Source organism: Haemaphysalis longicornis, unplaced genomic scaffold, assembly GCF_048455015.1.
Source record: "Haemaphysalis longicornis isolate Haplotype H1 unplaced genomic scaffold, Haemaphysalis longicornis Haplotype H1 scaffold_2, whole genome shotgun sequence".
NCBI classification, from domain to species: domain Eukaryota; kingdom Metazoa; phylum Arthropoda; class Arachnida; order Ixodida; family Ixodidae; genus Haemaphysalis; species Haemaphysalis longicornis.
Genome location: NW_027526295.1, coordinates 177,215,416 through 177,230,301, shown reverse-complemented (window position 1 = coordinate 177,230,301; position 14,886 = coordinate 177,215,416). Strand labels below are relative to the sequence as shown.

Here is a 14,886-nt window from a genome sequence, read left to right as displayed (position 1 = left end):
CGGAGGCTCGAGCAGGGAACGCCCGAGTACACACCATGATGATGAGTATTCACAGAGATGAGGACGAAGTGCACGAGCACGTTCGCTAATGATGATGATAATGTACAGATGAAGAGGAAGCACTGATGGCAGTCCGATGATCCCACTCCAAGACCGACTGTGCCAACCGGTGCCGGTAGATTGCCCAGGATGCTCACAACATATATATATATATATATATATATATATATATATATATATATATATATATATATATATATATATATATATATAAACTAATATCAACGGTCTTCTTTTTATTGTAACTATAACAGACGTCTTTGGCTCCTCCAGTTTCCTGTACCCACTTGTTATTGGCACGTGTAAGCTCGTTTGTAGGCATGGACGAGTGGTAATGTTTGTCTTCGAAGCGAAGACGAAGCGAATGTTAAGACTTTTATTTCGAATTATGTAGAAGGAAGGTGTTTGAATAATTGCAAGGAAGAGTACCCACCAGCAGCCACAAGCACATCAATGAGAACTCAAGTGATCATTTATTTTCATGCAACAATAGCCACAGTCGATGATCTTAGGCGATTACCAAGACCCTGGTCTCTATGGAAGACAATTTTCTTGATTGCTGCGCTATTCACGAAGCAATAATTTTTGGTCCTACCCATAGCTCCAGAGCGTTCCAAAGCACGACCAAATTACTGCCTTCATCCAGAGTGGAATCCACTGGAAGAGATTACCACACAGAGGCACACCCGGCAGGAGTTCGAAAGAGAGGCTGTCAGTTTAGAGTTACCTAAGTTTTTTAATCAACCAATCACAATCTAGTTCATGTTTACGTTCGGCTTTTGTGGGTGGCAGAAAAAAATAACAACAGCCCGATGCATTGCGCACCGAAGTCGCAATTACGCCATTCGCACCTGCTTCATCTGCCGTGCCATGTGTGTATAGTTTTTGTGAGCGATTACCTTCGCGTGTACAGAAGATATATAACTAGTAAGCCAATATGCGACCTTTATAGATTGGCTGCTTGCTGCCACGTGATTATGTTGCATTTGCCTGTAATAAAGCACATATAATTTTCTAATCACATTTTGATATTTCTACCTCCGGCAAAGCCAACTCATTACCCTTATCCACCAAAAAATGGCGCCAAGATAGCTCTGTTACACATCCGCCGCGCAAAGTGTCCACGCTTTCCCGGGATTTTCCTCGCATAGCCTTAGGCCTAACTTTACGGCTCGAGGTCCTATGACTTTGACGGGTACCCACAACCTGGCGTATAATGATTTTGACGTTGCTTAGCACGTAATTAGCCTTAACGTTATTGCTACGTAATGTTAAGGCAAGCAAGGGCGATATACCCGCACAGTTGTATTGGCCAACGATTACGCTTGCGCCTTTCCGTTTCTTGCGAGTGCCAACACTCCGACAGTGTTGCATACCCACAAAGCATAACATAGCCGCCTCTCCCAGAGGCGCAGCAGTCACCAGTCGTCGTGGCCGCTCACGTCTCACTACGTGACGCACCGCTGTGAAGTCTGAAGCATCCGCATCGATTGCGGTAGCAACTACGGCAGTAACGGAAGGTGGCCGTCCGCGCCTATACACCGCTGATACCCCGTAGCAAAACCTGAAAACATTACGACAGTTGCAAAACTATGGTGGTAAGCCACTGTAACAAGCGCTCAGCGAAAACTCAGAAGAAAAGTGCTTTGTGAGATTTGATTTTATTGATGTCCTGTAAGCGTGCTCTTGTGCGAGTTAGTCGCTGCGTAGGGGAATAAGTTGGGTGAGGGCGGCAACGGGTGAGTTAGTGGCAACAATAAATAAAGATTTGCAGCTATAAGCCCGCTCGGGGAAAAGATTAAATCGATGGTTAGGGGGGCGTCCTACTTCATCGCAATGCTCTCACAATTTTGGAGGATGTTTGCGTGGCCGCTGAAGTGCATCATTCAGCACTACATATATGACTAACATATCGTTAGGACGGTCAGCTTGTCTAGCTTTGAGTGGCATGATACAATGTCCTTCGCCGTTGCAAGAAAGATTCAAACTATTTAACATTTTTAAAAGTAATTTTAATTCACTTGTGCCTGCATTTGGGAAGGGCGAGTAGGATGAATAAATGTCTATTTTACGAGCGTTGGCGCTAGCTGTTAGGGCGCCCGCTTGGTGGGAGAGGAGTAAACTTTATTGAGACAGGGTTTTGAGGGTTTTAAGACCGTCCGCCAACGGCGGGTGAAGAACTTGAGGAAGTCTTGTGTTGTCGGGTGATACGAGAAACGGCAAATTCACCGACGATGGGTCGTCTTTACGCATCTGTGGCATAGAACTAGTAGCATATACACTGATCATGATACGGCGGACGTTAATGAAGCCCTTCGACCGCAGTCTCGTGAACACGGATGCATCCATGGGTTCCCTGAACACAACATGGCAGTCACTTTCAAATTGTGAAACACTGTCCGTCACGTTTACATTGTAATCGTGGTTATTCTCGCGAAGTCGAGTAGCCCGCAGTCACGTTGCGAGGAAGAAGCGTACAGGGCAGGATTGGCTGACTGTATAGATTTGTCTGGAGAAGTCGGCAGTACGGCTTACACACTTCTTCGTGGGGTACGCTCATCTCCACAAACAGAGAGGCGTCACTTTCTAACACAGATATGAAGCCGCTTTCAACACGAAGCATCGTCACCGTGTTCCTCTTCAGGATGAACTGGCGCTGATCGGGAGCGTTTTTCTTCAAATCTGCGCATGGAAAAAGTGCGTTTCATGAGCAGCCTTTTCCTAGTGTAGTCAAAAGTTCGAAGAATAATGATCTAAGCTAAAATAGTTTATGAAGGGCCGCGGATATGTTTCGCTATAGATCTCTCACTCAACTTAATCAAAACATGGCTACCGCACGTCCTTTCGTGAGGGCAGTTGGTGGGCGTCTACGCCATTCTTATCGCAGCCTATTTTATAGTGTTAATCGATTATTAGACATCTATCAAGCGACACGCACCGGTCTCTCCTGGCTCTCCTGGCCATCGAAAAGGGGCAGAACCAGAGACCCTGGCCCTTGCCGAAGTTCTCTCCGTCTTCGATGGTTTGGGGAAGCTCCTGCTCCAAGGTCTCCGGAAGGAGCAATGCCACCACCGCAGTTACCGCAGCCAGCACACCCATCACCAGCACAGGGGTGTAAGTGTTGCTCTCCGCCTGCAGCGCGCACAGGGCCGGATCAACAGCGCTGAGGGCCCGGTTAAGAGAAATAGGGCCCTCCCCCCACCTTCTACTCCCGCCTTAACCTCTCGTCATTGTTGAGACGACGCTGTTTGGAATTTCCTACAAAGAAGACAAGTCCTACTTACACGAAGAATCTCAGGACTGTTTATGAACATTGGCTGGGCGTCTACGTTCTGTGAAAGCACGCGGAGAGATTGTAATCGGAGTTGAACTACACCACAAGACGAAGAGACATAGGCAGAATTAAAATTTGTCGGGTAAGTTGGTTTACACTGAAAGAAGAGCGAACTGCGCGAGAAGTAAAGTTGAAGGAAGAAATACGGAGGACCCTTAGAAGTGCACTCTATGTTTCGGTTGTGTTTCTTCCATTCGTCTTAAGATTCAGCGCAGTTTACCTTTGCTTCAAGAAACAACATCTTCCCTGGAACACCAGGAAGCGAATTCGTGAAAAATGGCTCCCTCTGTCTGCTTCCCTATTTCGGCAGCGCATGCTATGGTTGCCTGCGTGAGAGCACTACCGAAGTAGACAGGTGGAGCTTTTTCAGGAACTATTAGCGCATTCATACAATAAATACTCTACCAATCGTCTGGTTATTTGTTATTTCCTCCAGCAACAGGAATTTCCGCTCTCCTAAGCAACGTTTTTATACAAACAGTGATATGTAAAATGTATGGGCTGTCTCAGCCCAGCAAATATTTGAAATCCTTTATTACTGAAATGTTTTCCTCAAGCGGGGAACTAAATCTTTTAGCAAAAGGAGTCGTCTATGTTTTATTAACACTCTATATGAAATAATAACTGTATTATTATTTATGGATAGATCGCTCACCTTTAAACAGACCACACATTGACATTTTTTTCAGACAATATCCACTTTTATAAGAGCAGAAAATACATTCATATGGCACGCAGGTTTTCTGGTATTGAATTGCGGAATAAGTTTACAATTCTACATAATTTTCTTACTCTCACAAAGTGTAGAAAAGAGGTTATGCGATCCGCATAAATTCAACCTTGAAATGGGGCGTCTATGGGCATCACCATGTTTTCTCTTTTTTATTAATCTTTTTTTAAAATAGAAAGAAACGCGTGTTAGTTTCTACAGGCGTTTTGTTCGAGCAGTTTGTTGATGAGATCTCAGTCCGTCAATCACAATTCGTCTGCTCTTCGTGTCCATAAGCTGGATCAGCTCCCGCGCTCTACTTGATGCATGGTTGTGGGTGTCTGTAACGTTTTTGTCTCAGACTAAAGAGACTTGAGAATTATGCACCATATGCAACGAAGACCCTTTCCGAAGCATTCATTATTGAAATAAAAAATCTTTTTCACTCAGGGGAAACCAGCAGGATGTTTTAATTGTTCAAGCGATACCACAAAGTCTGCCATTTTTTTCACACCTCGGGGGGCTCCCTAAGTCCGGGGGCCCGGTTAATTTGAGCCCTATGAACCATGGATAACCTGCCCCTGATCCGCGCACGCGCCCAAGTAGCACCTTAGGTTTCGTGGTCACGTCACGATAGAACAAGTGTATGCTTTTCGTTGCTACGCCGTAATTAAGCCTTGCTGCATAACGCGCTAATTAGAAAATTTATAAGAGCTGGACGTGTTGGCGTAATAATGGTATCGAATTAGAGGAAACCCGATGCATGCAGTCGCCATGAACCATAATGGGGTTTATAAAAGAGGTTACACAAAAGCCGCGCCAAGCACCCTGCTGGGGTTCACTTATACGTTATTCGCATCAAAAATTTTGGAAAAGTATCTGCCGTGTTGAGATCATCACAAAGTATCCGCCCAATTCAAGCGATGTCTTTACGTATATCTCACAGTTCTTGCACGCAAGAAGAAAAGAAAGCAGCTCTGGTCCGCCCTGTTCAGGGTTAGAACATTTTTTCGCAGTGCAACGCTCTTGATTCTCTCCCCCTTTCAGAAAAACAGCCCCGGTGGTCAGGAATAAAATCCTCCCACGCTTCCCGGGAAGGAGCTGACACTTATAGCTTCATTGTGGGCAGAAGGGAACTATTTCTCACCAGTGAGGCAACCTGCGTGCCGACGAGGCACCCAGCCTCACCGAGGAGCTTCTGGAGCAGCACAGCCCTTCCTCGTATGACGGTGGGGAACACCTCGAGTGCCATTTGATTTGTCGTGAGGTACGCACCCGCCACCGCCATGATCGACACCACAGCCAGGCTCAGTGTGAGCGCGTTAGATTCTGCAGAAAAAGGGGACAACACAGACGACCAGCGAGGCTTATTAAAAGCCGGGTGTGCTACATGAAGCTCGTGCGAACAAACGAAAAATAGGTTGCTTTACAGTGTATTGAAAACATCACACCGACACAGACTTTGGCGAATACTTGCGCCATACGCAATAGGGCACTGTCGTATTAACTTGGCGCGGGAAACCACCTGGCGAACTCCTGCCATCAAGACAAAAGAAGGTCGCCCTCACTCATGTTCGGCTCCACGACGGCCGCTGCTGGCTGGATCCTTCCCAACCCACGATGCCATGTAAATAAATATGATTGTGGTCCCCCTACCACATCAAAAACCGACACATCATGAACCAGACGTAAAACAGAATTCTGGCGGAACAAAAAACGTCTTCGAGGAGAGGCGAGACCATAGCAGAACAGCAATAGGAGACAAAGAAAAATATTCTACATCCCGTTGTCATGAAAGGCGCCAAACACCCACTAAACAAACCAAGAAGGCGCTGACTTGAGCTGCCGACTCCAGCGAAACTTAATCGATTCCGAGACCACTCAGCAAGAGTTATTTAGCACATAAATATCTTAGCTATGGCTAAAAAGGACAAGCATGCGAGCAAAAGAAGAGTAGCTATCGTTTTGTTTGTTGGCTCTGATACGTAATCCTTAGCGCATTTTTATATAACAAATATATGTATACTAGTAAAATGTAATACGAGAGTTTAATCGCGCGCGTATCTGCGCTGGGAGGGAACACAGTGGGCCGCGATGCAGAAGCACTCTTGTAAGTTGATTACTTCGCGCGTTTCCTTTGGTACAGTACAAGATCTTCGCTGACCATGTAGTTCTGAATTACTAGGATGGCTCCTCAATTCTTTCCTTGTCCTTACAGCCACCTTACCTAGCCGGAGAAGACCCAAGGGTAAGCAAGTGCCAGCAGTGATGAGCAAAAATCCCATTATGGTCCACCGGCGACCGATGGTGTCCATGAGCGGGACGCAGGCAGCAGTCATAGGGAAGCCGGAGAAAGCGGCCAGGGTGTAGGCCCAGTAGATGTTCAGGTTGAGCCTTCCAAGCTGGAGCAACATCACGTTGTAGCAAAGCCCGATGATGAACCTGCGCGCACGAGAACAGACGAGGTTTTTTCCTCTTGGAACACCGAAGCCCAGCTGCAAAGCGGCAGAAAAAAAACGTAGAAAAGATAATTAATCTTCACCTCGATCAAATTAAGAAAGCTTACTTGAGGTAGGGAATACCTTTTAGTTTTCGAAGTGCTGATTGCCCAAGATCCCCGGTACATCAAAAGACGCCATTTTTTGATGTCGTTGTCTTTGGAAAATTCCGCGTAAGAAGATAAGATGGGTTGTTAGGATATCACGTAAACTTCTAGATAGCGGCAGCTTTTAGATTGGCACTGAAGAGTGTTCAAAGTTACATGTGGATACAAAAAACATCGAAAATCTGATATTGTTAGGTGTCTCATTGGTTCTCTTTCCCTACGTTGAGTTAGAAAACCATTGGGAACATGTGCCGTTCGTAACCGGAACGGTTAATGTTCACAAACGGGTCTTTTCACTAATACGGGATTGAAACTAAGTCCGAATTTTATTTAGGCCAACTTCAACTCTCTCGGTGATAGCCTCTTTGTCCTTCAAGAAGTGTCTTGTATGTTTGTCTTACGAAGATATCTTGGTGCTCAAGGTCATGCGAAGTTCGTTGATTTTATTGTGTCAAGAATGGAATTTTTATGTTCACCATGAATACAATAGATGGACGCGCGCACCGATGGGACTGGCAGATTTGCTGCGTACCATATTTTAGAAATTAAAACCCACCTGAGCTAAGAATATCAGAAGGATGAGCTCTCTTACCCCGTGAAGTAGATGGCTAATGTCAGCCTTCTGATACGGGGAGACTTGGCGACAAGCAGCGTAGTCTGCAGGAAGTTTGGCGATTTTTCTCCATTACTCGCCTTTTTGCCTGTTACGTCCGTTTCAGTCTGAAGCAGCCAACAAAAAGAGACAGAACTTAGTACCTGGCGCGACTGGAGTAAACGCGTACCTTTAGATACCTAAATGCCGGATTACCTCACCTGTTCATTTATTAAAAATCCCAACTTTGCTTATTTGTAAAACTAGAAGTCCCTTGCGGTTTCTTAAGACGGTCGGTCTTAATCATAACCTTGCATGCCAAGAGACACCGTGAAGCGTATTGCATCAGGTATTAGCGTCCACATTTTGTTAACTTGCACGCCTTGATTGCACTGCTGCGTGTTGTGCTTTTTTGCAAGCTTTAGTTCTCGACAGTTAAGCTATTGCGTAAACAGACGTAGAGACGTTGTATCCGACCTTGCCAAGCTGTGCATCCACATTCGCAGCACAACACTCAACCCCTTTGGCTCACGCTCACTGTAAGCTGTAGAAAGTCCGACATGACAAAAGGAAAAAATATCCCATCAACTGGGGTGGTTCAAGTCTCCAGAGTAAATATTCAAACATCAAAACTGGGACGCGGAGTTATAGATTGCATACTATAAATATTAACGGTTAAATACTCTGACGCAAAACAAGTAAAGTGTATCCAATTATCCAATGCAAATATTTGCCTGAATATCTACGGGACGCAATCCATGGGCTTAAAAAATGAGAGAGGGAGGGAGTCCATAGACAGGGAATGTCAGCATTGCGGATGGGGTCAGCTTTTCCAGTTTTTGGGCACAAACGTTCGCATACATTACCTGAAGAAGTGCTTCGAGGGTTTCTTCGGATACGGTCTTTCGGTTGGCACGAGAAACCTTTACTAGCGACGCAACTGCCTCGTCTTTTCGGCCGACAGACAGAAGCCACCTTGGGGATTCCGGCACGCAAATGCTGCAAACAGAGATAGCAATCAACGAATCCCGGCAAACCAGCCTTATATGCTATATACCTAAGATATCATGTGTAGGTGAACAGTGAAACAAAACGTTCTCACCCGCCTTGAATGACCTGTAAAACAGGTGAACCCTGTCCCCCAAGCCCAGGAAGGACATAGGCACCAAAACATCTCTTCTCATCCAGGAACATGTTTTTCAACACCTTATCACCATACAACTACGCACTATCACTGGCGTAGATACCAAAAAGCTTAATGAAATGTTGCTTACAACACAATCCTCCAAAGCCATAAAAAGAACTCAGTACAGGAAACGCCTTTTCAACTACATTAGGTCCTTTCTTTTTAGCCGCTCTGCAGGCTTCATTGAACCCGATAACCAGCCGCCCCCACCTTTGTCCTACGCCGTGGTATGCCCCAAGGCTCTATCCTATCTCACACATTCGTCAATCTCCCAATAAAAACATACCCTTAAATTTATTTACTATTCCTGATCTCCGATTGAAAAATTACAGGCCGATCAGCTTACTGGCAGTCGTCTACAAGGTACCGACGAAGGTAATCGCTAACAGAATTTCTGCCACCTTAGATTTCAGTCAACCTAAGCAACAAGCAGGGTTCTGTGAAGGATATTCAACGATGGACCATATTCACACCATCAATCAGGTTATAGAAAAATGCGCGGAGTATACTGAACCCCTATGCAGCATTTGACTCGGTTGAAGGCTCAGCAGTCATTCAGGCATTACGAAACCAGGGTACAGACGAACGTTATGTAAGAATACTAGAGGATATTTACAATGGGTCCACAGCTGCCATCATCCTCCATAAGGAGAGCAGTGAAATCCCTATAACAAAGGGCGTCAGAGAAGGAGACACCATCTCTCCAATGTTATTCACAGCATGTTTACAAGAAGTATTCAGATTGGGAACATGTTGGATTGGTTTGGGAACAGCTGGGAGTAAGGGTTAATGGAGAATACCTTCGTAACCTGAGAATTGCTGATGGCGTTGCCTTCATAAGTAACTGGGGGGACGAATTTCAAAGCATGCTTACCGCACTGCCCGAACAGAGTAGAACCGTGGGCCTGAAAACTAATATGCGGAAAACTAAAGTAATGATCAATAACCTCGGGACAGCACAGCTGTTTGAAATAGGTGGCGAGGAGGCAGTGGAAAAGGTAAGGGAATATATCTACTTAGGCCAACTTGTGACCCCGGATCCCAACCATGAGGCAGAGATGATTCGAAGGATCGGAATAGGGTAGAGCGCGTTCGGCAGGCATTCTCAGATAATGAATGGCAGCCTCCCATTGTCCCTTAAAAAGAAAGTGTATGACAGCTACATCTTACCGGTACTCACCTACGGGGCAGAATCTTGGAGGCTCACTAAGAGGGTTCAACTTAAATTGACGACTACTCAGCGAGCAATGGAACGGAAGATGATAGGTGTAACATTAAAGGAAAAGAAAATATCGGAGTGGGTCAGGGAAGAAATGCGTGTCAAGGACATATTAGTAGAAATTAGGAAGAAGAAATGGACGTGGGCAGGGCATGTAAAGTGAAGGCAAGATAACTGTTTGGATTCCTAGAGAAGGCAAGCGTGGCAGGGGACGGCGGACAGTTAGATAGGCAGGTGAGATCAAGAAGTTTGCGGGGATAAATTGTTTGCAGTTAGCCCAGGACCGGGATAATTGGAGATTAATGGGAGAGGCCTGTGCCCTGAAGTGGGCGTAGATACGCTGGTGGTGATTCCGCGGCAGGCCAGTGATTCAAGGATGTACGTTTCAGGAAGGCTTGGACATTATTCAAACATATGCTTAATCTGTGTTTCTGGAATTCTCCCTGAGAAAATTGAAATACGTCGTTGTCGTTAACGACAACAAAAAAGCAGACGCGTATTGCTCCCACACCAGCCTTACCATCAAAAGCCACCTAGTCTCCCGTCATCCACACATCCGTGTCTTGAATATGGCGGGCGATAACATGGAAGGAGCGCAGTTTGGACTGCAGCCATCACCAAACAAATCAAGCTTAACATAAGATGTTTCTCCGCATCACTCGGCACAACACAGGCCTCAAAGAACACGAACTTCGCAAGGTAGGGAAGGAATCATCGTTTCTGGAGTTTCGTGCACCCCTTACGTAACTCTAACCAAACCTTAGTACAATAAATTTGACATGGCTGTCCAAGAATGCCCGGGGACGGAACTTGACGTGCCCACGTATGCCCGGAACTATCCCATCGCAGACACTTCCCTCCATAATACCTTTAAGTAGAACGTAGCCCCCCATATGTCTCCACAACTGCACAGGCGAACGACGTCCACCCATAGCCCCACCATCTTAGCAGATATCTAGTTTAGAATCCGTCAACTCTGTCCCCACGAAAACAACCTCCACCATGGGATGCAGTTCTTCGCGGCACGGTCAAGCCTATCCTACACCACGTGAGCCCGATCTCATACCACCCCTGTAGCTGTCGAAGCAGAGCCCTCGATCTTGCCAGCCTATCACATGACACATATTACACGGGTGCCACAATTACATACAACATCGTATAGGTCCCCACGACGAGGCCATCCACCAGCATAAAACTGTACCTCCCGCCCGGGGAGCTGCTCATTATCAAGCAGTCGCCGATTCACTTTTGTTAAAATGGTACTATACCGACTATATTACTATCTGTACAGTCAGTCAAGGAGGGCTGCGTGACTTTGCTAACAACTACTACCCCGCAAATTCATCACTACCTGAGATCCTACATGGTGGCTCACAGGCATCTGCACGTTTCTTGTAGTGAGTTCTCAGTCACAAGGGTGCTGTGGGAAGTGAAAGGCCTGATGCTCTCACTCGTGCGAATCGGTCTCCAAACCCTGGCCAACGGACTACGGCGCTAAAGAAGACAGGTCTGAACATTACAAGGCTTGGAGGCGACCAATAAGCACGTCCACCACTGCCGCCGCAACCTTCCCTCGCCTACCCCTTGATGTTACACGACGCAAATGGGCTTCAATTTTCCCAACACACACCCTTCCTCTTCCTTCACCTCCACTACCATCATCATCACCATCATCATCATAATCGTCAGCCTGATTGTGTCCACTGTAGGACGAAGGCCTCTCCCAAAGATCTCCAGCCACGTTTACCTCCCTTACGATCTCATTACTCCCATTATCAGACCCGAACCAGCACACCCGACTGTCAGATGTGTAACGCTATCATGGTGTGAAAAAAACCTACTGGACATGTCCTCGAGCCACACGATCACCCGGCTTCCAACACTCACACGCCTTACCACCACACATTCCTACATCTGGGAGAGCTGAGCCGCTCCTCCAGCAAATCTTGCTCAATTGCAGTCCTCGCCTCGCTCTTCATATTAACCACATGCGGGGCCCTCAATCCCGCGGAGCAAGTAAATACTGCTGCGAAAATGCCTTCCGTTGTCATCAGCTTTAGAAGATAGTATTCGGAAAAGCGCTCTGTGGAGACCTATGCCTCACTCAAAGAAGGTTCCCGATAACCTGAGCTGCCAGCAGCCGCAGCACATACGACGACTCCTGAGTATGAACATTATATTATTTGCCACTAGTTCCACCCACCACTTTTGTATTTTGTTCTCAATACACGTTTCATCTACCTACGTACCTACCACCTACTTACCTAACTATTGAGTTCTTCGTTATTTGTCACTCTGTTGCACGGCCGAGCTTTCAAGTGTTGCCATTTCTGTACGAATTTCCACCCAATACGATTATTCTGAGTGTCACCTATACAGAAAATTAAGAAAGTGTACTACCAGGTTCAAGTGTCTAACAAGCCCATCCCCGTCAGAGAATCTTCATTATACCTGAAATGATGGTTCCGCTGTTTTGCAGAAGTCTGGCCCATTTTCTCAAAATTCAGTACTGCGTGCTTGCTAGCTAAATAGACTTTTCTCGGGTAGCGTAAGCCTACGATCCGTGTCGGCATTTTATCTGTTACGTCGATTCGGGTGTCATTAGGGCTGGGGATATACAAATACAAAACGCGCGTGCTTTACTAAATGCATCACACAATGACCATGCCCCAGTTTTCAGGCGTACAACCCCCCCCCCCACCATCAATCTTTTGTTAACGTTTCTTTAAAGGACAAGGTCTGCTCTTTCAGACCTCCGTTGAGATAACTATGACTCATTTATGGTGAAAAACAGGGCTGTTTAGCCGTGATAAAATAACCGTTCAAGTTTCACACTCACAAGACAAGCACTATAAGGACCAAGTCGCCGACACCACCGGACAAAAGCATGATCCTCCAGCTCTGGACCAGGTATCCGAACCAAGGAAGCGCGCCGCCCAGGAAAGCCCAGGTGATTCCGAAGATGAGCGTAATCAGGGACCGTCTGTGGGATGTGGTGAACTCGATTGCTGCAAGTACAAGGGTGAGCAACCGATAATCATGACGGGTTGACTTTGTTCAAGAAAAATACATCGAAGAAAAAAATCAGCTTTCACTCGGTGAAAGCTGGTGACCAGAAAAACTGGGGTCCGGACAGCACGCGGCACCCTGTCTTGGCGGCTGGGCCCCCGCCCCGAGAATTCGAAGGAACCTCATACACGCAAGTGCTTGGAACGCCAGCCAAGAGATGGTGGTGTGAATGTAGACTGTGATGCGACGTGTAGATTTCATGTGCTACTCATTAGATGAACGTTGGACTTTGATGGTGACCGTGTGGTAATAGCACACACAACGAGACGTTCGTTTTCCGTCGCCGCGTACTATGGAAAGCCTCGTGTTTCAGAAACACACGCAGACTCCAGAAGTTTTGTTTGCGCACATGAAAAATTCACGGAACGCAACACATGTAAAGTTTCGCATTAAAATAATTTGCTATTAGGAGACGTTCTATGAAAAGTAAGTTCTACGTTTTTTTTATCATTTGTGTGAGAGGATGTGCGGAGATCCTCCTCCTACACGGCGTCCTTGATCTATATAGTTTATGCGATTCCTATTTATTATAGATAATGCCGTTAGTCTGACAGAAATAGAGAGAAAACTTAATTTTGGACCTCCATATTGTCTGTGCCACCGTGCCACAGCCTTTTCATTGAAGGGGCCATAAAAACAAATACAACTTTGTTCCATTTGAAAGAAATAGACTGTGTAGCTCACTCAGTTCTATTCCAGCAACGAAAGACGCTTTTTCAAACAAAAAAAGAGGATTAAATATTGAGCAAGTTTAAATTTCGCGCCATAGTCACGTAATATGGGCAGGAGTGACGTGTTATTGACCGGCAATAACAACATTTTTATCAGTGTGTTAACTGCGCGTAAGCGTTCAGGTGATAAGATCAAACGGGCCTAGAGGCCCCACTACAATTTCCCAACTATGTTTTTTTGGTGGTTGTTTAGGTCGGCGACAGCCCATCGCGCAAACAAGATTACGTGCCGTCATACAAAAATTGATGGCAAGTGGCTATGCAGTCGCCACTGTTGACTATGTTTTCTTTAATACCTAGATTATTTGTTTGAAGTTGGCTATAAAATTGTATGATTGTTATTGGGACAAAACAGTCTTTTTAATGAACCCAGCTTGTATTTTGTCCTCATGGCTTCTTTAAGAGACGAATATACTATGTGTCTGTTCTATCCGAACGGTGTGAGAACTGCGTGTAAGTGCCTCATAATTAAATCATCGCGCAGACGTGGAGCCATTGTCGAGCGTGGCGGGCAGATTCTAGTCGCAACAGTTCGCCAGCACCAAAGTGGGGTGTGCTTCATCAACGTCTGTTTAGCGCAGGAGTGGGTGTTCGTCAGATCCCGATGGCTCAGATGCAAGCACCCAATTTTCGAGCCCCAATATCTTATCGCCTTGAGTGTATGGCCAGCACACCCCTTTAAATTGTTAGCAGAGGCTTTAAATCATTTATTTTATTTCATTTAAAGATATACTGCTAGCGTTGGGGCAAGGCTTTAAGCAGGAGTGGGCGACACAACGAAAGGAAACCGCACGACTACAGGGGAAAAAATCACATCATTCAAGCACAAATCAAGTACATTTTGGTGGGTTTGGGAGCTCACGCATGAATGATAATACATCCGGGCATTCTACAACATGTGCCGGCAACATGCTCCACTCACCTGTGGTTCGGGAAAAAAAAGAATTTTGGAAAGAGTTAGTTCTGCATGCGTAATCGCTGGCTATTTTCGGGTGGTGCGAACGCGTCTGCCGACGAATGAACGGGGTAATGTATGCACCAGTGTCGATTAGAAATTTGTGGTGATAAAACCAAATAAAAAGTTTTAAACAAATAAAATACATTAATCTTTCACACTAGCGTCTAGTTGCGAAACTTTCTAAATTCGCGGTTTGCAAAAGTGCTGTAGGGGCGCGTGTCTATTGTAGAAATAAAAATCATTCTTGCGGCCTTTCTTTGAACGTTCTGCAGTTTCGAAATGTCGGTTACACTGTGTGGGTTCCATATGACTTAGGCGTACTCCAGTAGCGGTCTGATGAAAGTTTTAAAAGCTAGAAGTTTCATATCAGAAGTGGATTTTTCTAGGGTTCCTCTTAAATAACATTGCTTCTGCATCGCCCTT

At 45.8% G+C, this 14,886-nt stretch overlaps 1 protein-coding gene across 2 annotated transcripts in view; it reads right to left on the bottom strand.

The window, feature by feature from the left end:
* Nucleotides 1-2,050: 2,050 nt before the first annotated feature.
* Nucleotides 2,051-14,886, bottom strand: part of LOC144169524 (beta-alanine transporter-like) — a 58,293-nt gene continuing 45,457 nt past the window's right edge. For both annotated transcript variants that reach the window (XM_077698733.1, XM_077698734.1), the window contains exons 5-11: nucleotides 12,545-12,713; nucleotides 8,167-8,299; nucleotides 7,301-7,428; nucleotides 6,331-6,545; nucleotides 5,251-5,432; nucleotides 2,999-3,192; nucleotides 2,051-2,742 (exon numbers count right to left, since the gene is read on the bottom strand). In XM_077698733.1, the coding sequence (XP_077554859.1) occupies nucleotides 2,670-2,742; nucleotides 2,999-3,192; nucleotides 5,251-5,432; nucleotides 6,331-6,545; nucleotides 7,301-7,428; nucleotides 8,167-8,299; nucleotides 12,545-12,713 (1,094 nt within the window). In that variant the 3' untranslated portion in view covers nucleotides 2,051-2,669. The remainder of the gene's footprint in view (nucleotides 2,743-2,998; nucleotides 3,193-5,250; nucleotides 5,433-6,330; nucleotides 6,546-7,300; nucleotides 7,429-8,166; nucleotides 8,300-12,544; nucleotides 12,714-14,886) is intronic.